General features: G+C 41.9%; 2 protein-coding genes and 1 long non-coding RNA gene across 7 annotated transcripts in view; 1 reads left to right on the top strand and 2 right to left on the bottom strand.

Annotated features, from left to right (window-relative positions):
• Nucleotides 1–6,111, bottom strand: part of sugt1 (SGT1 homolog, MIS12 kinetochore complex assembly cochaperone) — a 37,278-nt gene extending 31,167 nt beyond the window's left edge. Inside the window, exons 1-5 of one of the 2 annotated variants that reach the window (XM_079347387.1) lie at nt 5,935–6,111; nt 5,798–5,846; nt 4,755–4,845; nt 4,252–4,321; nt 3,760–3,830 (exon numbers count right to left, since the gene is read on the bottom strand). In XM_079347387.1, coding sequence (XP_079203513.1) covers nt 3,760–3,830; nt 4,252–4,321; nt 4,755–4,845; nt 5,798–5,846; nt 5,935–5,948 — 295 coding nt within the window. In that variant the 5' untranslated portion in view covers nt 5,949–6,111. The remainder of the gene's footprint in view (nt 1–3,759; nt 3,831–4,251; nt 4,322–4,754; nt 4,846–5,797; nt 5,847–5,934) is intronic. The other variant, XM_079347388.1, reaches the window with a different exon arrangement.
• Nucleotides 6,112–10,073: 3,962 nt separating this feature from the next.
• LOC306826421 (ETS-related transcription factor Elf-1-like) lies at nt 10,074–16,333 on the bottom strand. 2 transcript variants are annotated; one of them, XM_079347744.1, is made up of 7 exons: nt 16,140–16,333; nt 15,925–16,051; nt 13,980–14,087; nt 13,658–13,813; nt 13,478–13,552; nt 11,724–11,919; nt 10,074–11,631 (listed from the first exon to the last, which is right to left on the bottom strand). In XM_079347744.1, the coding sequence occupies exons 1-7, from the start codon at nt 16,197–16,199 to the stop codon at nt 11,052–11,054; spliced, it is 1,302 nt and encodes a 433-aa protein (XP_079203870.1). In that variant the 5' UTR covers nt 16,200–16,333; the 3' UTR covers nt 10,074–11,051. The 2 variants fall into 2 exon arrangements, with proteins under 2 accessions (XP_079203870.1, XP_079203871.1); XM_079347745.1 differs by lacking the exons at nt 15,925–16,051; nt 16,140–16,333 and adding an exon at nt 15,539–15,690.
• On the top strand, nt 15,019–18,070 carry LOC306826422. 3 transcript variants are annotated; one of them, XR_013779403.1, is made up of 4 exons: nt 15,019–15,386; nt 15,972–16,030; nt 16,335–16,419; nt 17,354–18,070. It is a non-coding gene; the product is annotated as an uncharacterized lncRNA (long non-coding RNA). The 3 variants fall into 3 exon arrangements; XR_013779404.1 differs by having other exon boundaries at nt 16,335–16,589; XR_013779405.1 differs by lacking the exon at nt 15,019–15,386 and adding an exon at nt 15,776–15,849 and having other exon boundaries at nt 16,335–16,589.
• The last annotated feature ends 5,325 nt before the right edge of the window (nt 18,071–23,395 follow it).

Here is a 23,395-nt window from a genome sequence, read left to right as displayed (position 1 = left end):
CAACGCAGGAACACAACAATGCAGGATCATTTTCTACCACAACTGGCAACCGTAACAAAAACACAATCTGCAGCCGCTTTAATCACTCGACCAATAAAATTAGGATTTGAATTGTTGTCATGATAACTGAATCTGTGCATGTTTGGACCGTCGGTCACATTAAATAAGGTGCTTCAGGTGATGCTGCTTTTAATTCCCTGACATGACAGATGACACCCGTTGACAAATGAAATAATGTTGAGGACATCGTCCATCCGAGGCCTCTTCATGCGTCTTTTACATCTTAAAGGACGACGTTTCTTCAGCCTGTGGTTGCACTCTGTTTCTGTCTTCTGCTTGTTGTTTTCCTTGAGCTCACATAAGATATGAAGCCATGCCTCCAACAATGGCAGTTAAAACAAATACTGCAGGGCAAGGCATCAAACGTGTTGACAATAATGAACAACAAGGCCTCTCGCGATACAAGCATCATGGAAGGTTTGAGTCATCGCGCTCTGATGTCCCGAGGAGGAGTGGACACGGTGAGCAGAGCAGAAACCATCTTCAATCTTCTATCCCGAACCGTTTGTTCTTTCAGTAAATGAACTCAAAGTAGAGTTAGGACTTCGTTCATACACTGAAATGTCAGTCAGATTATCCGATGTGTAATTTCCTCAGCAGGCATTTATTTCAGAGAAAAGTCCCGTCACAGTCACTAAGAGGGAAACGTCGCTCCAGTGATGATGTCACTGCTCTCACAGGGAAGCACATGACGGCTGGAGCGATGGAAAATTGTCCGCTTCATGGCCAGGGTAGCATCCTTCTCTCAGACAGATCCAACAGCTCTATAGTCACATGTACTGAAATTTAAAAAAGGGTACACGCGATGATGTCACGTGACCTTGACCTTTGACCACAAAAGTTGAAACTGTTGATGTCAGAGTCCAGGCAGAACATTTGACTAAATGTTCAAATAGCTGCTCATCATGCGTTTCTTTTTTTTGTCCCTAGCAGATTTTTGATTGCACAGTGAAATGTGACCTTTGATTTCTTGGGGGGGGGGAAATGTTGTGTAACTCTGTTAAACATACTCTCTGTGAGGAGTCTTCAGTTCTGGCCACACACTACTTTGTAAAGGTCGTTGTTCTCTTGTCCTTTAACTGTAAGATCCAATCAGCTAATTGTTGGGAACAAGTGTGCGACTGTGGAAAACATTGAAGACAAGTATCCGTTTGCCAGATGAAACACAAAGACCTGCTGAAGTGAGGACGCACGCACACTCGAGTCTGTATGAGCTCAGTCAGGTTGCTGCGTCTGCGTCCTGATTCTCTGACGCATTTCAATCCGAAAGGACGCAGTAAACTCAGCACCCGTGCACCGAGGGACGTGCCTCATCTCTTCCACACAGAACGAGACATTGTGAACAACAAACTCATTTTACAGTAAAAAAAATAAATAAATCACAAGGTGGCCGCCCCCGTCATATTTCACACTGCCTCCAGCCCTCTTCAAAGTTTGACGTGGGTTTTCTTGAAAAAGACGGTTTTCCGAGGACTGCACTCGGGTGAGTTTGTCATTCCCAACCGCAATAAGACTGATGTGGCGCTAATGCTGTGTCGCTGTAAGAGGAACGTTTTTCTGAGAGGAGCCCTGCAGATAAGGGAGTCCCAACTGTTCACTCTGTCCTCAATGAAAAATGTAACACGCAGATTTCTGAATGCAAGTTCAGCCTGTGGAGGACCCGTTCATCTGCTATTAAAGACTCCAGACTTGGGGCCGAACTATTGACGTCCTCAAAGTGAGCGGCCACAGTTCGACTCCAACCAGCTGAGTTTTTCCCACATACTCCATCCACTGTCCCGTCCCTAATAAAAAGCAACAAAGAAACCCCCCAAAATAATCTTTAAAAAAACTAAAGACTGCAGGCTGGGTGTCATGAACATGATGACCTGAGAGGTAAACACGTTCACATGCTCTCTCTGTCTGCAGCACCATCAGAGTATTCAACGTTGAATTATGTCTTATTTAATACTCACTGCGTATTTACAGCTTGTTTTGAAGAAGGCTTTGATAAGGAGCAGAATGAATCGAGAGTTGAAACATGATGTCACATACGCTGACCGAGCGGAGACGGACAAAGATGGAAGAGTTTATGACTGAAGTCAGGACTCGGTCAGCAGGTCATAGAAACTGATCAACAGGACTGGACATATTGAAAAAGGTAACTGACACATACAAAAATGTTACCAACTTGAATACAAATACAGAATCTGAATCCTCTTGTTCTGTTTCAAATCAAGATAATTGTGAAACGTGAGCTTCAGTCAACTTGTCTCTCAGTCTTTCATCAGACGACCATTGAAAAGATGACACTTTATATTTCAATGAGAAACGTTTCGCTTTACAAAATCAGAAACTATTTCATAAATAATTGGTCGTTAAAATACTGATCAGAGCTTCCAGAACAATTAGCCTCCCACACCCCATCCCACGCACATAAACTTCAGAAGAACAGGACATCACACAGCCACCTCTCTTCCCTCCCCTCAGGGCCGAGCTACACCGCCTTGGTAAAAGAATGATCGGCTCTTATCGCTGCCCTGAACAGAATGCATCGCTGAACAGGCCAGAGTGTGAACTGTAGATTCTGCTGGACACTTTTTGTTTCGTACACCGTGTTGTGTTTTGTGTACTGGTCTTTGTTGGGAATTGTCTGTTGGACAGAAACAGGGCCGGGAAGAAAAATGGGCGGGACAATAAAGCCCCGTTTCCACCGAGCGGTCTGGCTCGGTTCGTCTCGGTACGGCGTGCATTTTGCGGCGTTTCCATAGACTAATCCCCGGGAAAGATTCCCAAAAAACCGATATGTACCGTCCCACTTTTTGGGACCCTTCCGTTGGGGTGCCAGCTAAACACTGCAGTCCAATGATTGGTTGAAAGAATCGTCACTTCCCGTGTGACAACAGTAAACAAAACCCCGCCGTGTTTAAATACACAGCTGATTGTTTACATCTGTATTTCTCCTCACCGCACACAGCCTTCTCTCAAACAAAGCTTGATTGAGTTTTTGTAATAAAGAGTCACATGACAGTGACAGAGTAGATGAACTGCTGGATGTCTTCCAGCTTACACATCGCCTACCAAATAGGGCACGGGTGGCTGTTGAAACGCAAACAGGATCAGGCTTAATCGAACCAAACTGTACCAAACCGTACCGATCCGTACCGGACTGCCGTGTGGAAACGGGGCTTACGTCTAAACGGGGCTTACGTCTAAAGTCTAAAAAACTAAGCAGAACACCAGAATCAAAGTGGTTCACTCTCAATATTTCGTGGGGAAGGACCATCAGACTTTTTTTATTTTTTTATTTTCTATTGATGGTCAAAATCAACAAAATTAGCTTTTATGTTATAATGATTTTTGATGTTAAACAAGGTTTTTTTAAATTTATTTTTACTTTTAATGTCTTTTTACTAACTCGGTCTTAAATATGAGAATTGTCTGATTGTTTATTCTAACTACTAAAATTGTTTGTTTTTTCTGATATCCCAGGGACTCAAATCCCCACCCATGGGTTCCAGGGACTCACTACATTGAAAATCACATCAGTGTAATTTCCTACTGCATTGTATTTGAGCCCTAAGGCTTGGGGATGGAGCTTCAGCACTGTGTGCAGTGAGGAGAGTGAAGCAGACAGGGCGCTGCTGGACACTGCTGGTGGTTGGTACAGAGTGGGCTGATGGAGAGTTTGTACTTAAGGCCAAAATACATTGCACTCACCATCCAGTTGTTGTCCCTGAGTGAAAGCTGCGTGTGCCGACTCAAAGTGGTTCAGGTGGTATTCTGCTATTCTGCAGGTGGGAGAGAAAAACATGTCACATACACTTAAATAAGATAATCTGCTTCAAATTCAAGTGACGCCCTCTGACACACCAAATCTGGATTGTGGGCTCTTTAACAAGTTTAACAGTTCTGGGATGATGACCTAATCTCTCCAGGAGAGAAAAGTCTGACTTCATATACTTTGGTTCAAATGTGTCGGCGAATGTGTCAAAACTACAGAAACTAACACGAACACAAACTCAGGACGCAAAACCTCGAGCCCTAAAGACCATGTGCTTTACTTCAACTTCAGTTGTTTTGTTGTCTGTTTGTTTTTTGATTTGAGAGCATCAACAAAAACCTGTGTGTGTGTGTGTGTGTGTGTGTGTGTGTGTGTGAGAGAGACAGTCCCTTATTTTCATTATCATATCATAATATCATCGTACACACCCTGTTCGCATAAAAGCCAGAGGCAGGCTGGGTTGTAGCTGTTGGGCTATTTTGGCATCATCAGCAGCGCCTGACGAGAGAACACAATGATGGTCAGAACTCATTCATCCATACTGCACCACTGAGAAAACATTAAACATTAAATCAAAGGTGTTCAATAGATACTCTTTCTGTCCTGACTCATTTATTGAGCGGTTAAAAAAAGAACATCAAGTTTTAAGACATATTTCTATTTTCTACAAAAAGTGCAATCATACAAAATATATATTTCTAAAAAACCCATTCTGTTTGGTCAAACATATGTAGTGGTGCTGGTAGCATAGTGGTTAGCGTGCACGCCCCATGTGCGGAGGCAGTAGCCCTTCAGGCAACACTGGTTCAAATCCGACCTCTGGCTCCTTTCCCGCATGTCGTTCCCCACTCCTGGATTTCCGACTCTCTCTTAATAGAAGCATAGAATATCCCCCAAAACAAAACAAAACGCCATATGTGTGTAGACTTACAGCTGTAGTTTCTGAGAAGTATGTGGGCATAGGCTCGCTGGCAGAACCACTCAGCGTTGTCACACTCTCCTTGAAAAGCCTCATTAAGCGCCTGGAGGAATAGAGATAGCATATGAGTTGAAGGAGGAAATCTGATGATACGTGACCACATTATATTATATGTTGTTCTGTAGGTAAACATCAAGAAAAGAAAGGTTTAACATACAGTCTTTCTGCTGTTCTGCATTTGACTGACAGGCACTTAAGAGAAGAAACATACAGCAGAGGTATTTGACTGCGTTTGTAACATGCCATCTCTCCTGCTGTTCTTTATTTACATTTCCTCACTCACCTCTCCTTTCTCAACCATATAAGATCATTAGTTACAACCACAACCAAGATGTAAAGTGACGTTCAGCATGAGCTTCATCTGACCATCCAAATGTTTTAAAATAATGTTGGTTATACACACTTTATGTTCACAACATAACTAAACGTTTTCTTTGTATTACTTTATAGTTCTGCTTCATAGTAGTCTTTGTTATGTCATCACTACCAGCCTGTTTAATACTACAGACAGAATATGATTATCCTTAAACTTGTGGCCTGTATACAAGGAAAAGGAAGTGGTAATAGTGTTAATAATGCAATCAATCAACTACAATTACAAGAAGTATCGTGCTGTGAAAATGTTGTCATGGTAACAGACTTGTAACCGTAATGTGTAACTATGTCCAATTAAAATCACAGATTAAACTCAGTGTTTGTCATGCTAAATGGGTTGAAAGGAAAACAACCAGCGTTTATAAGCACGTTAATTTGTACAAGCAGTTACCATGACAGACTACTGATGAATTAAATGGTTATAAAGTTTAAACCCTGATTTATGGGAGCTGTATCTTACTTATCATTTAAGTTAATGCTAACAGGAAACGTTAGCTACCTTGGCAAGCTACTTTCAGTTTCACTTCACAAATCAGTAACTTCACGAACAAGCCGCTCAGAATGAATAAAAGTTAGTAAGACAAACCGGGTCTGTTTGATCATTGGAAGCTAATGTTTACCTGCAGAGCTTTCTGTGGATCTTCGTCTATGAAGCTGTCAGAGAAGCTTCTGGAGCGAAAGAGAGAGAGACGAGTCGTTCACATTTAGTTTTAAAACAATGTCATAAAGAAACATCGGATAAAAGTCATGTACTTGCCGTTCGGTTGCCATGGCGTTGATGCAGTTTGTGTTCAATGTTTCTGCAGGCTGGAAAGTTCTAGCAATGTGAGTTGAAACGTGATAGCGACAGCAGCCAAACGAGCCCAGCAGACTGTCAACATCCGCCTGCACAGCGCTAACACTGCCATTGCGCCACCTGCCGACCCGGAGGAGTCACAGCAGTCTTCTGATGTGAAGGCTCAGAGACGGGAGATCAAAGTATCGACCAGAGGTCTTCTTCTGAAGATATAGAATAATATATATCGTCTATTTTACACAAATAAATACATATTTAACATATCGTCTAATTTCCTTGAATTTGCCTCTATAAACTATCTCATACACTATCTTTATGCTTTCATGTTGGCTTAATTTTTTAACACAGTCGAGTTCATCAAGTGTCCACCTGAGACATTCTGCAGAAGCAGCACAAGTCACATACACACCCAATCAAAAAAGCCCATTATGACAGCAGAAATTACCATGTTTGAAGACTGGTTCAAAAAACAAATTGATCTAATGAGCTCATGTCTCAATTGACACACATTCGTACAGGGGTGAATTCTTTGAGGACTCATCCCTTTTGACTTTATTAATAGATAAACAATATTCACATGAAGGCTTGTAGCTTTCCTAAAGGGCTTTACACCTGCCTCAGCTCGTAGCGTGTAGGTTAGCAGGAAGTTAGGGTGAGACAGCATTTCAAGCAAGGGACTGTCTGCCACCGGGGTTTCTAAAGCATCTGCAGTATGTGATGTATGTGAAAAAAGGGCGATGGAGTTTAAAACTTTTGATAGTAAGTCATTAATGTGTGCGTGCGTGCGTGCGTGCGTATATACACTCAACAAAAATATAAACGCAACACTTTTGTTTTTGCTCCCATTTGTCATGAGATGGACTCAAAGATCTAAAATTCATTCCAGATACACAATATTACCATTTCTCTCAAACATTGTTCATAAATCTGTCTAAATGTGTGATAGTGAGCACTTTTGCTTTGCTGAGACAATCCATCCCACCTCACAGGTGTGCCACATCAAGATGCTCATCAGACACCATGATTAGTGCATAGGTGTACCTTAGACTGTCCACAATAAAAGGCCACCCTGAAATGTGCAGTTTTTGCTTTATTGAGGGTCTGGGGACTCAGAACCAGTCAGTATCTGGTGTGACCACCATTTGCCTCATGCAGTGCAACACATCTTCTTCGCATAGAGTTTATCAGATTGTCAATTGTGGCCTGTGGAATGTTGGTCCACTCCTCTTCAATGGCTGTGCGAAGTTGCTGGATATTAGTGGGAACTGGTACGCGCTGTCGTATACGCCGGTCAAGCACATCCCAAACATGCTCAATGGGTGACATGTCCGGTGAGTATGCTGGCCATGCAAGAACTGGGACATTTTCAGCTTCCAAGAATTGTGTACAGATCCTTGCAACATGGGGCCGTGCATTATCTTGCTGAAACATGAGGTGATGTTCATGGATGTATGGCACAACAATGGGCCTCAGGATCTCATCACGGTATCTCTGTGCATTCAAAATGCCATCAATAAAATGCACCTGTGTTCTTCGTCCATAACAGATGCCTGCCCATACCATAACCCCACCACCACCATGGGCCACTCGATCCACAACATTGACATCAGCAAAGCGCTCACCCACACGACGCCACACACGCTGTCTGCCATCTGCCCTGAACAATGTAAACCGAGATTCATCCGTGAAGAGAACACCTCTCCAACGTGCCAGACGCCATCGAATGTGAGCATTTGCCCACTCAAGTCTGTTACGGCGACGATCTGGAGTCAGGTTAAGACCCCGATGAGGACGACGAGCATGCAGTTGAGCTTCCCTGAGACGGTTTCTGACAGTTTGTGCAGAAATTCTTTGGTTATGCAAACCAATTGTTTCAGCAGCTGTCTGAGTAGCTGGTCTCAGACGATCTTGGAGGTGAACCTGCTGGATGTGGAGGTCCTGGGCTGGTGTGGTTACACGTGGTCTGCGGTTGTGAGGCCGGTTGGATGTACTGCCATATTCTCTGAAACGCCTTTGGAGACGGCTTATGGTGGAGAAATGAACATTCAATGCCCGAGCAACAGATCTGGTTGACATTCCTGCTGTCAGCATGCCAATTGCACGCTCCCTCAATGCTTGCGCCATCTGTGGCATTTTGCTGTGAGACAAAACTGCACATTTCAGAGTGGCCTTTTATTGTGGGCAGTATATGGTACACCTATGCACTAATCATGGTGTCTGATGAGCATCTTGATGTGGCACACCTGTGAGGTGGGATGGATTATCTCAGCAAAGCAAAAGTGCTCACTATCACACATTTAGACAGATTTGTGAACAATGTTTGAGAGAAATGGTAATATTGTGTATCTGGAATGAATTTTAGATCTTTGAGTCCATCTCATGACAAATGGGAGCAAAAACAAAAGTGTTGCGTTTATATTTTTGTTGAGTATATATATATATATATATATATATATATATATATATATATATATATATATATATATATACACACACACCATATGATAAAGGTTAGAACGTGATGTAAGAAATTCAATTCCACTGGTATGGGACCAAATCGCAACAGTAGTATCAAGCACTAAAAGTTGTTGAGGAGCTGTAACTTAAAACATTTAACAAACTTGAAGAAAATAAAAACAGTAGTATTACTGTACTAAAGTATACTACATGATGAATGTGTTAGATTGAGTTTACCCAAAGATACTGGTGAAAGACAAGTGTGGGGTGAAGAAAAGAGAAGGGATGAAATGATAAAATTACATTTATTTCTTATATAGCGACCATTTTGTGTCTTTTTTTTTTTATATTTTCTGACTGCACAAAAGCAAACAGAGCAAAACAAAGCAATAGAAAGTACACCTCTCCCTTTTGCTACATGTTTACAAATCCATACCAGCAAACTTTACAGTATCAAGAGACCTCCTGATAGTGCAAAGGGAGGGGAGTGAAAAAAAGGGTTTACTCTGAAGTAAAGTGAAATCAGTTTTGCATAGGGCTTCAACGTAAAGGCACAAATCTTAACATTTAGCGTCACAAAAGCCAACCTAAATCATACAGGCACAGTCTTCTTTCGGAGTGAGGTGAGCTCTGGAATTGTGAGGCTAAGCTAACATAAACAAGCTAGCATGACTTCATTTTAAAGGGAAAGCTGTTTTCAGCCTTGCATATAGTATACAACAACATTCTTACAACCCTGAGGGAGAAAATGGCAACAAGGCACAAAGTCAAGCATGATCACAGATAACCAGTATATAACACACATCACATTGAGATATCAAGGCTTCAGAGGTCCATATATGCATTTATACGTGTCATAACTGAACAGATAGTGTGCATAGCAGAGAGGCTAAACCAGAAAGCATCTTACTCGGCAGTAGCTCAATAAAAGGCTACAAAACCAAATTCACTGGTGATTGTCAACAAAAGACAGGTCCACTGTGTAGATACACAAACTATAAACAGCAGCAGCAGTGCCAAAGTACTATTTTAAAAATAACAGTGATCCCTTGTTTTCAACATTTCACAACACAAACATATTCATAATCCAAACAAATAATAAAAAAGCAGTTATAATAATATGGAATGTTTTCCCTCAATAACCTCATGATTGCAGACACAGAGGAAGCAGGGACAGGATGGATGACAGCTTCAGGCACTTAAGAGAAGAAACATACAGCAGAGGTAAACATTAGTGCAAAGCTGTGCTCAAGGCAGAGGAATGATTCAGCGTGCGATGGTAAAACAGAGAGATACAGAGTGGGAGACGGCGAGAGTAAAGGCAGAGAAAAATGGGGGCACAGTGTGGTGAGCTGAACGCTTGAAGTGCAGGCAGAGGAAGTGTCCGCAGAAGGTGCAGTGAGGCAGTAGGTTCCAGTGCATGTCTGTCCTCTTTGGTGTCACGTTTACTTCATGGCATTAGAGAACTTCAGGCTGAGAAAAAAAAGGGCAAGAGCTTTTAAAGTCCGCCTCTCCTTGGAAAGTAAACGGTTTTTGATTTTTGTTTTTTTGCCAATTTCCTGCTTAGTTACACATCAGGGGGATGCAGTGATCTAGAAAGACTTTTGCTACAACGTCATAAAAAAAGAATCTTGGATCAATACTCTTTTTTTCTTTCTCCTGATATACATTTTGGTGTTGAATCAACACAGCAGCCTGGCGTATACCTTAAAGAGGGATGGAGCTATGTGTAGCTGTGACACAGACTTCAACGGCTGTCATTGGTCCATTTGGCAGCTTCACACCTGAACTAAATAGGGAGCTGTGTCGTGCTAATGGCTGGACGCGAAGAGGGATGGCCAGTCTCAATGTTTAAATGCACATGATCTGATCAAATTTACCGTGTTGCAATGCAAGTATTTAATAGCTCTTATACAGCCCTATGCAATAACGGCACCAAGTCCCACAAATAAATAAAAAAAATACAAAACAACCTGTTTGGAGGTTTTAGCTGCTTCTGAAAACGATGTAAACTTATACTGATGCCCTTTTCTGAGCTGTATAAGCAAACAAGACTGTATAGAAATAGTCTATCTTGTTGTCAACAGTTATTCCTAATCCACATTACTGCAGTCAGGGGAAGGTGTCAGACGAGTGTTTAGAAAAGGCTGAAGAAAGCCTTTTTTTTTTTTTTTTTACATATTCCACAGCAAATATTCACAATGGGTTTTCCATTTCCCTGACCGGGGGGGATGAGACTTTCTGTCAGAACACACTCCCTACATACGTATGTATATGTACATACTGTACGTATGTACATGTATAAGACAAGCTAAGCAAAGAAATAAGACCGACTGCCTTGTCTACTGCCAAATTGAACACAAACTGAAAGCGTAAAACTTACAAAGTATTTTGTGTTAGATTTTCTTCGATCAACGACTTCATTATATGTTGCATGATAAGCATAGGCTCTGCATAGATTCAACACAAGAGTGTAAATCAGGCTTTACAGACTTCTGATATAAAGACCCTGGTGTGCAGCCACAGCGAAGAGCGGCTCAGTAACTGGTCCTGAGTGAGTGGAGAGTCCGTGTGTGCGTGCGTGTGTTTGGGGGCAGTTGGTTTTGGTCTTTTTTTTTTCATTATTGGTCAGAGCTGGTCAGCGACACCAGCTGTGGAGTCTCCACCTGGGAGGTTTTCTGTCCCTGCTGTGACATCTCATCCTGACCGTCCACGGCGCCCTCTGCAGCCGCCTGTTGCTCACACAGACTCCCCAGCAGCTGAGCCGTCTGAAAGACCGAGGCGTGACCTCCAGGCTGCAGCGACTGGACCTTCTGCAAATTCTGGAGGGTCCGCAGCATCTCCGCAGACACGATGGGTAAATGCTGCTCCTGGATCAGGCTGGAGTTGGTGGGCCGCAGGACGGTGTCTCTCTGGGCAGAGGGTCTGGGAGGTCTGCTCCGCTGGGTGGCCGGGGCTCTGACAGAGGCGGTTGACGTCTTCTTTTGTGGCGGGTGTGAATCTTCCTCCTCGACGGATTGGTCACTGGAAGGTATCATGCTGTCATCAGAGTTATCGCTCACACCATCCTCGTCGTCCTCTTCTTCTTCTTTGGTGCCGTCTCCGTCTGTGATATAAATCATGTCTTTGGGCAGAGAGGTGAACTGGTAGACAAGACGCTGGCCTTCAACCTTATTCAGTATTCCTCTCTGGTAGTAGTACCTGCATGAACACAAAGGTAAAACCATGGATGGAGACTCACAGACATAACCAAGTTAAGATGCCATTGTTGAGTTGAGGGCTTCCTTTGGTACCTGAGTGCTCGGCCCATTGTCTCATAATTCATGTCTGGCTTGTTCTTGTGTTTGCCCCACAGCCTGGCCACTGCTTTAGAGTTGACCAGCTTGAAGATTCCTGCGTTGGCATTTGTCCATTTAATGTAGCGGGGGCAGACTTGTCGATCCTGCAACAACTCCATCAGGAACTGCCACAGGTACAGTGTGTTTCCTCCTGAAACACAAAGACAGGAAAAAGGAACTTTAAGAAAAAAGGTGCGTCACAAATGTAACTGATCCCCCGTGATCCCTCGATCTGAGGCATTCGAGCTTTCATCTGTGTGTTAGGGAAGGAGATTTTAGGAAAGGACTTTTGTGGAAAACAAACACTGGACAGAAGTGTGAAAGTGATTTCTCTCCAAACATGACAGCACATTTAACGGAAGGGCCATGTACTGTAGGAGAACAGCAGGAGGCTTAAAAGTTATCAAAGACAGAATGAAAACTTGTTTGTGCCTTTCTGGCTGCACTAGTAATGGTTTTCTTTTTATAACTTGTTTTGCTTTTGAAGCCTTGCCCCTATCAAACACTCGCCCCCCTGCTGTGTCAGTTTAATCACGTTTTCTCCTCTGTTTCACAAATACGTTTCTCAGAAAACAAATTATGCTTCCTCTGTTAGGAAATCTAACAAAAGCATTGAACAGGGAAGTGATTAGCATCGCACAAACAGAGCTACATTTTCAATCAGATCAGGTGTACTATATAACAAATAAAGGTAATGCAGAATGAGGATCTCTTCTTTAAACCAGTTTCACAGTTTTGGGGCAGCTGTGCGGCTGGCGCTTTGCGTCGTCAGAAGACTAAAAAAGCTCAAGTCCATTTATCATAAACTGGGTGAGAAAGTTTGAGTGACAAACAAAGTGGTTACAAAACTTTACCACACCTGACCGCATGGGGGGGGGGGGGGGAAGAAACATTGTGAAATGAAAGCTGCAAAATTCATCACAGCCTGTCAGAACCTAAACACACACAACACTTGTGATAAACCCATACAAACACTTTAAAATTATACATTACAAAAAAGTACTATTCTTTAAGTTATTGTAAAAAATATATATACTTTTCAAAAATGATGATTATTGTTAAGTAGTTTTTGATTTAGATTTATGCCAATAAAGCTGTTAGAATTAAAGTGAAAATTGAGAGAGAAAGAGAGAGAGAATATTATACAGTATTATCAGGCCCTAAAAAGAGATGATGAATGAGCAGAATATCTCTCTACTGTCAGGTATAGAAAGCAGAGACAGATCCTCACCAGATACCACAAACTGACAATAGAAACATGAAGACACACACAAAAAAAAAATCATTGAGAAAAAGAAAACCGAACATGTGGTCACTGTTGGACAGGTGAGCAGGAGACAGATGTGCTTTCTCCTACATTGAGAAAAAAGATGAAATGAGGAACTTTGATTTGAACACGCTCTACTGTAATCACAGATTTCAAAGAGCTGACAGAACTCTCAAAATTAAAAATACTTCTGGGAGAAAGAGACTGGGAATATCTTCATTGTTCAGATGTCACAATCGAGTCAGGTTTATCGACACAGTAGTTTCATTTTCGGGTGCATCTTTCACCGCAGCAGCCCTTGAGTTACTCAGACGGCACATCGAGCACAGCGTTCGAAAAGTGTTGTTGAAATGATTCCAGGTCGGTCTCAGATTGTTTTTGTATCAAACGGTCATCACACGGACATAATGAGACGTACGTCCATTTGTTTTTGTGACTTTACCTTTGTTGTATTTGTCCTTCTTCACTGTGATGTCTGGTGTGGGAGACTCTGCCCTTCTATGTCGAAGTTTTCTCCCTGAGCAGTAGCGAAAGGAAGGCCTCTTATAAGCAATCATTTAGAAACAGAAATGCTAACCATGATTTAGTTTCAGATAAGCTGATAACCCAGAAAAGGACTGACCTCTTTTTCTGGACGGCAGCTGTGACACAGGCTTCCCCGTGTGCAGAGAGTGCCACTGCGGCTGGTCAAATGCTCCCACAATCCCCTCTGCTGACACGGTCACCTGGGTAACAGGCGAAGTGATAACATCACCCAGTGATGGCAGGAAGGTCTGGGCTGCAGGAGGGAATAAACAGATGTAATGAAAGAGAACAGCACTCTGACCGCCATGTCTAAAAATAACAGTTCCCAGTCAGACATGTCCTGCATCAAACTGCGGGGGGGGAGAGGGGCTCTGTGTGTGTGTGTGTGTGTGTGTGTGTGTGTGTGTGTGTGTGCTTACAGTAGTGTTGCTCCAGTGACAGTGAGTCAGGGCTGTCCATGCTGAGAAGGGAGTCAGCAGCAACAAGTGTCTCCATGGTTTCTTCCTCTCCGCTGTCACATGGCTCCACTACAAACACCAGGGGAGAGAGGAGCAGACAACAAAACAAACTTCAAGCAGGTGGAGGAGGACATTCAAATATAGGAGTAAGAGGACATTCAAATATGCACCATGAACAAATCTCATAAACTCATGCGACGTAGTGATGAAGCAATGGTCAATCCGTAAAAAATAATATAGCAACAACTTGACTAATAATGCACTGTTCAAAGCTCACACTGAAGTCTATTGCAGAACTCCTCTCCACATTCATAATTTAAAGTGCAGGTGCCCTGTTTGTCATGTTTAAGGTAGAAGAGCAGAACAGCATTGTTTGGAGGAGGAGGCATGTGTTTTATCTGTTCACCAATTTTCTACCAAATTGCCTTCTTTAAACGTGTTATACCAAAAAGAAAATGTACAAGAATGACATTATTAGGCTTTACTTGGCAGTTGGACTTTATCCAGGGGAACACTGATACGTTAAAACAAAGGCATTTCTTTAAGATCACTGAACAGATACTTAATGGATATTTGATTTGTGATCTTATTATAAAGGATCTAAAACCTTTCTGTTGTCTAGTTTTCACACAGTTTTATGACAAAATGTACGACAGACATACATGTCCAGGTGAGTGGCTATTAATGTACTCGATACCCCAATGAGCGAGTCAACAATTTCTCCAGAAACCCGCGTTCAATTAATCTTGATGTTGATTTGAGGTCACATCACCCAGCCCTACAAACTAACACACACTGTGACGTTACACACAGGTCCTAAAGACAACAATACGCTACAGATAAACAGAACACACGTCACAATCATTCATTAAAAGCTCGTTTGAAAAGGCGAGTCTTCATCATCCATGTATATCATTTGACGCAAAATGCATTTAAACTTCAAAAGAAGATTGACAAGCAGTGAAAAAAAAATTACATTTGTCCTTTGCCCAGGAACTACTTTTTCACTCCATCTAAAATTCATGAATTCACATTTTTAAATATAAAAACAACAACTCTGAAGTCGGTTTCTCATGTTTCACTGCTTAGAGTCTTTAATGTCTACACACACACGACGGGCGGCAGCTGTGTGGGTTATTAGACAGATCACTTTGAAGGACAAACACATCCACAGGTGAACGATCATCAGAGGGACGCGGATTGTTTCGGCGCATTCATTTGTGTGAGGAGGGAGAGGCTGTGCGATGGACAGTACAGGACATCTGCTAGCTTACAGCTCAGTGCTGCTGTCCCCACCTCCAACACTTTAAAAAAAAACTGTTAAATAAACTCTTAAAACAACCACACACTGTTATAGAAAAACAGCAGGTAAGTTAATGTCATTAAACACGGATGTAGTTTGAACGTTAATGTCTTTGTTTGCAGTAACCGTTAGCCTTCGAGCCTCGCCGTGCCCCCAACTTCTACAACTGGCCGCTCCAACTGAAAAAAAAACTACCCGAAACAGCGATTTAACTTACTTTTAATGGCCAGAACTGGTGATGAACAAGCTATAGCATGTGTGCTGTAGCCCGAGATGACCACGTCTACATCCTAATGGGATTCATTAACTGTCTTTCCCAGACACAAGCCAGGAATGTTTTGTTTCACTTCCTGAATATTTGCCGAGGGTGGACCCTCCATGTGCGAGTGTTGTGACTGCGCATGCGTAGGTCAAGGCCTTCTTTGTTACCTGATAATTACTTCATTTAGTGGAGAATTGACAAAGGTTAGGCAGCTGAATAAGCATTATAAAGACTGCAAGGCGGCAGGTGATCTTCAGTTATGAAAGGTGAACGTGACAGATGAAGTGTGTGTGTTTGTTTGTGAGTGAGTGAGTGAGTGAGTGAGTGCTGTGTGCACTGACCTTTGAGCAGCTGCTGGTGGTCCTGCTCTGTCTGTATCTGTTCACAGGCTAAACCTGCATATGAGAGCTGGTGTGGGAGGGGAACCTGTTCCACAATCACCGCAGGGTAATCTGAGTAACCCATCAACTGCAAAACACACAAAAAACAACCGATTACAAATGATCCGATTACATGCAAGCTCTTTTTGTAAAGTTTGTCTCTGACATGAATTTACCTGTGACATGCTGACATGATCACTGGCAAAGTCAAAGATGAGCTCTGACTGCTGCAGCATGGCTGAATATCTTGAACCCACACACGACTTTAACTGTGTGAAAACATCCCAGCTTTCATCTAAATATTTGTATTATTGGTGGATCAATAAAGTTTGTCCCTATCCTTAACCAAACTGTTTCTTTTGTCCCGACAGATCCAGTTTTTGGAGCAAATCCTCTGATGGAGTCGACGAGGCCGGTCTCTTCCCATGCAGCACAGCTTAACAGCAGCGGAGTGATGTGAGTAAAGTAATTGACCAGAGACAGAGAGGCGTCACAGGAAACTCGTGTTCACTTGTTCTCGATGAGGAAGTGGGGGCTGCTGCACTGTCCTGTGGTCTGACTGAACCTGCCAAACACAGAAGCGAGAACAAATGTGTGAGGTAGAGGGAGTTTGAGAGATGTAGGAGGTAAGAGACACAGTGAAAGCGCCACACAGGCAGAGACTCAGGTGATTACCGGATGAACTATTTAATAAAATGTCCAAAGGCAGCATTTCAATTTCGTCTTGGAGAAAAACTCTTGCTCTCTTTCTTCTTTCATTTAGAATCTCTTTTTTTTCCCCCGCTCTTATCTTGCTTCTAAAAGAGGCCAAACCAGCAACAGGAAGGAAGCGTTTGCATTGCAATGTGTGCCTGCCCAAGCAGTGTGTGTGTGTGTGTGTGTGTGTGTGTGTGTGTGTGTGTGTGTGTGTGTGTGTGTGTGTGTGTGTGTGTGTGTGTGTGTGTGTGTGTGTGTGTGTGTGTGTGTGTGTGTGTGTGTGTGTGTGTGTGTGTGTGTGTGTATGTGTGTATACAAGAAGTGGGGAGGCAGCTGGTATTGAACTTGAAACATCATGTCTTTGCACAACGTTCAAGGTTTCAGGGTGAGCACATTCCTTGCAACATGAGTTTGGAGGGAACATTGAGAACAAAACGACAAAACCACTTCTCTACTCACTCTAAGTCGCTTGATTTTCCTCTTTTCCTCCGAACATTTCTGCTTTGTTTTCCCTTATATCTAATAAATCCTAAAGTTAGCCGTTGAGGGGATTTAACCCCTTTAACCTGCTTTACAGAGCCCCCCCCCCACATCTGTCTAATATAAGGCGTAAACTGTGATGGTACCATGGCACTCACCTTCAGCTCCTCTATGTTGAGAATTCACACCTGACTTCACCTTTTGCTTCTTTCAGTTGAAAGATAACATCGGCGGTTAGCTTTGGTGTAAAGAACATCTTCCACGGACAACGAATGACTTCCAAACAATGAAAGAATCATCGTTGAGCTCCAACATTTGAATCCTCAGTTTGGTAAAAACAGTCTCATCCTCCCTGAGTTAGAGTGTGTGTGTGCGCGCTTCTTCTCTTTTATATGCCTGTGTAAATTGAGGCACAACATGTTTGGTCAGTTATCACGCAGGAAGCACAGCTCAGTAAGGAGGCACCACTTCCTGAGTTCCTGCACCAGAACGCTGCCAACTTCTCTGCCAGCTCTGGATGTCGCGCTCATTTTTCGCTTCCTCTGATGTTTGCAGTTTGTTTGGAGCTCAACAATTGACGCATGAAAGGAATTACAGAAGACGGTTAACTTCACAAAGGAGTGTAAGACTTTAAAGTTAGTGAGGTGGATGTAATGTTCTGCATACACAAAACTGAACAATTACAACTTCTGAAGTGTTTTGTCTTTTGAGTGAAAAAGTAATGCTGTAAATCATAAACCTCTTTCCAAATTGTGTGTTTAATGTATGACATGACACCACAGCTCCATTGAAGTGAATTTGTGTCATCATGAAAAACAAATAAAATATTTGATAATTTATAATTGAACTATGTAAAACAAAAACAAAATCCCATGCATAATATACAAGTAAAATGCATTTCAACATTGGTTGTTGATCTTAAAAATGACAATTATGATAAAGTTTTTTGCGATGGTTGTGACTCATTAATCATCAGATCAATTTTTGTCCAATCACTGATCGTTTATCGGCCCGGCCTTTGAAAAAAACAAAAACAAGATTCCCTCTGGAGTGTAAGCTTTTTTTGCTCCCATGGAGAGAGATAGTTGAGTCTAACTCAAAGTTACTTTGACTTGAACTGAGAGAAACTGATTTCTCTCTGAATATTTACTGTGTTAATTCCGCCCCCTACATCTGTTTGGAAACTGTAGCACAGTTAAACATAATATTCTTGTAATGAACAGCTACTTCTCACATCCTAACCTGAAAATCCGGCTCTGGGTGTAAAAGTGGCACGCTGCCATGCTTCTTTAAGATTTCATACGTGTAGCAGAAAACACACAAGGGCCACGCTCTTTGTTTCATAGCAGTAAAAAAAAAAAAAATGAAGATTTGAATTTGCTGAAGTGATATCTCAGCCCCCCAAATAAACATCTGTATTTGTGTTGTTTCTGTCCTTATAGTGGTAGCCACCTCTGGCAGTCATTGTGCTTTGTGTGTGTGTGTGTGTGTATCTTTCATCGTGAGTGTGTATGTTCATTGTGAGCGTGCCCTGCAGCCTGCAGCTTCTATAGAGAGCGTCTCTGACAGCGCACAGCCTGTGTTCATCAGCACTCTGCTCACATAGGTTTGTCTCTGCGGCCTCAGTGCTGCGATCTGAGTCTGTGAAGTGGCTGCCAGGCCCCGAAGGACACTGATAAGCCCCCATAACATTCATTCCCGAGTTTGTGCGTGTGTTTGTGTGTTTGAGGGCGAGAGAGAGAGAGAGAGAGTGAACAGAAAGGGGCACAGAGTGTGTATGTGTGAACTAGGCCAGGCTGATAACAGTACAGCAAGTGAGGGAGCAGCTGATAAGCCCCTCTTGTTGCTTGGGGTAACCAGGCCTTGTTAAATGAACACAGTGAAATATGGCGGGTGTGTGCGCAGGGTTGTGTGTTTTTATGTGTGTTAGAGGAGTAAAGGAGAATGGAATCGTGGAATGCCTGAGGTGGTCAAAACACACCTTTAGTTTGAAACCACTTTTAGTGTTCATGTGTGTATTTAAAAAAAAAAGGTGTTAGAAGATCGTTTTCAGTTTTATCACAGATTCTATTAAACAGTGATTTTAATGTCTCATTCTTTTTTTGTGTGTGCTGTTTCATTAAGCACTGTGACTTGCCTCTGTGTTTGAAGTATGCTATAAAAGTAAAGCTGTGAGAGTAAATCAAACACAGGTACTTTTTACCATCCTGCCGACTGGTTAAACTGCGTCAAACAGCCATGCTTAGAAACTTACACACACACACACTCTGAAATATACTTTCACTTTCCTTTCAGCACATGTCATGCATCGCACAGAAACCATGAGAGCAGCTTACTTTTCTTTAGTTGTTGAAGTTTTGATGTGAATACATATGGAGAGAGGAGTCGTCGTCCTGTTGTAGAATAAGAATAAGTGGAGGTCTTACCTTGTGTTTATATCTCGTGTCTGTAGCTGCCTGGTGGATCCACAAGTGGAACGGAAATTGTTCTCATACCTTTTGGCAAACAGAGAGCCCTCATGTGCTCACAGACCTGGGATCAGTTCCTGTTTGTGAATCTTCAATCACACAGACAACTCTAACGCAGACTTTGGATCAGTGAGGATCGGCATGATTTTCTTCCTCCCGTCAAGCCCTTGGCAGTTATTGCTTCCTCTTTTTCATACTGTCCCCCACCCCCCCCCCCCCCCCCCACCCACACACACACACACACACACACACACACACTCACCTCCATCCCAACCCCAACCCCCTTGGGTTCTGATTGGTTACCTGTGTTGTGAGTCAAGGTAACCCATAGTGACCATTGTCAGTGCGGAGCAAATGTAAACACGGGTGTATTTGCAATGTAAAGCAGCAGAGAGCCGAGCCACAGGTCTGCAAACAGCACAGTGGTTTGTATGAGGATGGACGACCAACAGACGTGTGATGACCTCACTGGATATCATATTTAATCAATAGGTTGATCTAATTACAGGACTTTACAGTATTATTTCACACGTACATTTACCATTACAAGACAAGGTTTATGGCCATACAATCTTATATTAAAGTGATACAAATGGGGTCAAAAATATGAAAAAAAAGTAAACAAAAAATGCACTATTGAGTAACAGGATGACATGTGCATGAAGTTAAACACAACTCTGTCTTAATCCAGTCCCTGGTGCTCCCTAGTGGCCAAGCTCTGCACCCGCACCGTAAACGACCAGTGGGAGTAACCCTTTATTCCTCTTCTTGATAAACAGGTGGCCATGGAGAATACACAGGACCACCAGATAGTGGTTTAGGCTAACTCTGAGGGTTAATGCTGGCTGTGTGAACTGCTTATGAAATCATTGGCTCTCCCTTCGCAGCCTGCTCTATTGTCTATGCATACTAGTGCCGCTGTCATTAATGGGTATTGCACCACTCCGTGAACTTCTACAATAAAATAACAAAACCATCACGTTTGCCCATGAATGAGAAAGTAGCATGTTCAGTTTTTTGAGAAAACTCTGCTGCTGTAAAAGATTTTGCCCTACAGAAGAGTGGGAATTGATCTATTAAAAGACAACAGTGAGAAATAAATATTCTGTAATGATATAGAGATCCATAACTATTACCATATACACTACAAGCTGTGAGGATTTCATATTTCCATCGTTCTAATATGCAAGAAGAAATATTTTCTTTATGTTATTCTACCTCTTTGACCTGATGAGCCAGAATAAATGAAGCGACCTCCACCCAATTCATCCCTCCAGTTTTGTTTCTCCTTATTTCTGTAACAGCAGGCAGCTTCAAGAATGTGCTGGTTTGGCTGAAAAAGAAGGTTCACTCCCCATAATGTTTTGACAAAGTAGCAAAGACTTTCATTGTTACGAAAGTAGTGACAGTTACTGACACATTATTGATGACCTGTAAGAATCCTCCTGTACAAAAAAAGCAAAGCCTTCTTTCAAGTTCTCGTAATCATCACCCAATCAGTCATTATGCTTGATTGAAATGTCGTACTTTTTTTTCTCCTATATTACATTTTAGCCCGTGTCTCTCATTGTGGTATAGTTAGGTGCAGAGTCACATCAAGGGAACGTTCTCCTCAGACAGTTTGTATTCACAAAAGTGAAAGGTTTTTGAGAGAGTGGAGAGAGTCGTAAATCAGACTCAAATCAGCCACTTGGCCAACAGCGCTCCAGACATATGAATACATTTTTACCAGTTTTATTATTTTTGACTTGTTTTGATGGTTTTGGAGCATGCAATAAGGCTCAAAGGAAAATCCTTAATTAAGTCTTCAGCTCATCACTTCTTTTTTAAAACAAGGATTATTATTAGCTGGTGAAGATCATTACAATCATTTTAGAGATTACTGTCATTTTTCATAAACAAAAACAGATTTTTCTTCTAAGTTGCGAATTAGTTAACTACACTGTGCGCTTTTGGAAACGTTAAGGGGCCCTTTACATTTTTCGTGACCTTTTGTCATGATAATAGTGCTGGGAACCTTTGTGTCTAACGATTCGATATGGTTTTGATTTAGATTCTTATGGTCATGATTCAATTAAGAATCTATTTTTGATTTAGGTTTCATGATTCAAAGTCTCATATTGATTTAATACATACTTCACAATCTTCTCCAGTCATCTGTGAGACTGGCTGAATTTCTTGCTGCTCCATTTGTCATTCTACTGAGTTACAGTGCTTAGCATGGAGTGACTGAATAACCACAAAAGAATTAATCATTTTTGAATTTATCTATTATCTATTTAAAATCTCACACACACACACACACACACACACACACACACAATTTATGAATTTAAAATCGGCTCATTTCTACACAAATCTTTTTGCCCACCTCTAATATAAACACATCTACTCTGTACGGCTAACACAATCATTTGCAAATGTATTGAATGTGAGCGGCACGTTAACGTGTGCCATGTTTGCAGTATATGACAGACTCATACAGCACACGCGTGTCTGTTGCTGAAAAATCCTTGTTTTCACTCCAGACCTAAAGATTTGTCATCACTTTAGTAGAAAAGCAATGCAGAAGATGTTCTAATCATATCCATATTTATCAGTCTGATGAATTCCTTCTGCTGGCTGAGTCTGCTCACCTTCTGTTTCTTCTATACCTGCCGTGTGTGTGTGTGTGTGTGTGTGCGTGTGCGTGCGTGCGTGCGTGCGTGCGTGCGTGCGTGCGTGCGTGTGCTCTGTATCTCTATGTACACATGGGAAAATAAAAGTGATGAGCTGTATTTCTCGTCATTTATCAAGCATTCCTGGACGTGTGAAATGAAAATAGACCTTGATTTCAACAAAAAACCCACACTTCAACAGAATCACAAATTCCAGCTCACATTCCTTCAGTTTAGTTTCCTAAAAAACTTGATGGTTTCAGTTTGAGTTTGCTTCAACATTTTTCCCCCTTGAAGTATGTCCATGGCTCAACTACACACAGGCAACACACACACACACACACACACACACACACATACACACACAGAGACATTCACACTCATAATGAAAACATATTTTCTTTGTTCTTTCCAAATGTTAGCAGAAGCAATGGCAGGCTGAAAGCTTCTCTGCTTGTGCTATCAATCCACAATAAATATTGTAACACTAAGAAGAAGCAAGCCCTGTGTATCAAGATATGTGCATGTGGTTTTAATTATTACATTTCTGTCAGGCACAGTGAGATCAAAAGACATCAATGACAGCCCAAAAGGTAAAAGAAGTTACTGGATAACAGAGAAAGCTAAATGTGTCATATATTTGCATACCTAAGCCTCAACCTGAGCTGTTTGGCATACAGGAGTATTTTGAGTTTTGCTTAAAGAAAAAAAAACAACTTCTGCATCTGCAATGTTTTAAAGCTAAGTCAAACATCATGTTCATGCAACTTCTGCTAATACTTTGTAGAGTGCTGGCACATGTCTGACGCACATGTTGGGAAAGTATGCAAAATTAATAATTATAGGTGTAACAAAACATTTGTTTTGGGAGAACAGGGAGAGCAGAAAGAGGTCAGCTTTAAACTGATCAGCCCAACCGAGAATCTCTCTAATCCAGATTCCAGAACAGGGTGTTTGTGTGTTTGTGTTTTTAGAGACAAAGTTCAGTGAGTCCAATAAAAAAAAATATGTACAGTGACTTTTGAGTGTGAAAAAGATCTCAGCCACATCATAAATCTATCAAGAGTTTACTATAGTTTATTAACCTCATAACATCAATCTGCTGCAGGTTTTCATTTCCTGCCTCTGAAT

The sequence above is a fragment of the Symphodus melops genome (assembly GCF_947650265.1).
Source record: "Symphodus melops genome assembly, chromosome: 7".
NCBI lineage: Eukaryota > Metazoa > Chordata > Actinopteri > Labriformes > Labridae > Symphodus > Symphodus melops.
This window is presented reverse-complemented; position numbering and strand designations above follow the sequence as displayed.

Coding starts and splice junctions, on each gene's coding strand:
- LOC306826421 (XM_079347744.1), bottom strand. CDS start 16,199: ATGCTGCAGCAGTCAGAGCTCATCTTTGACTTTGCCAGTGATCATGTC. Junction 13,814..13,979: donor GTCACTGGAGCAACACTACT/GTAAGCACACAC, acceptor TCCCTCCTGCAG/CCCAGACCTTCCTGCCATCA. Junction 11,632..11,723: donor ACAATGGGCCGAGCACTCAG/GTACCAAAGGAA, acceptor GTGTTCATGCAG/GTACTACTACCAGAGAGGAA.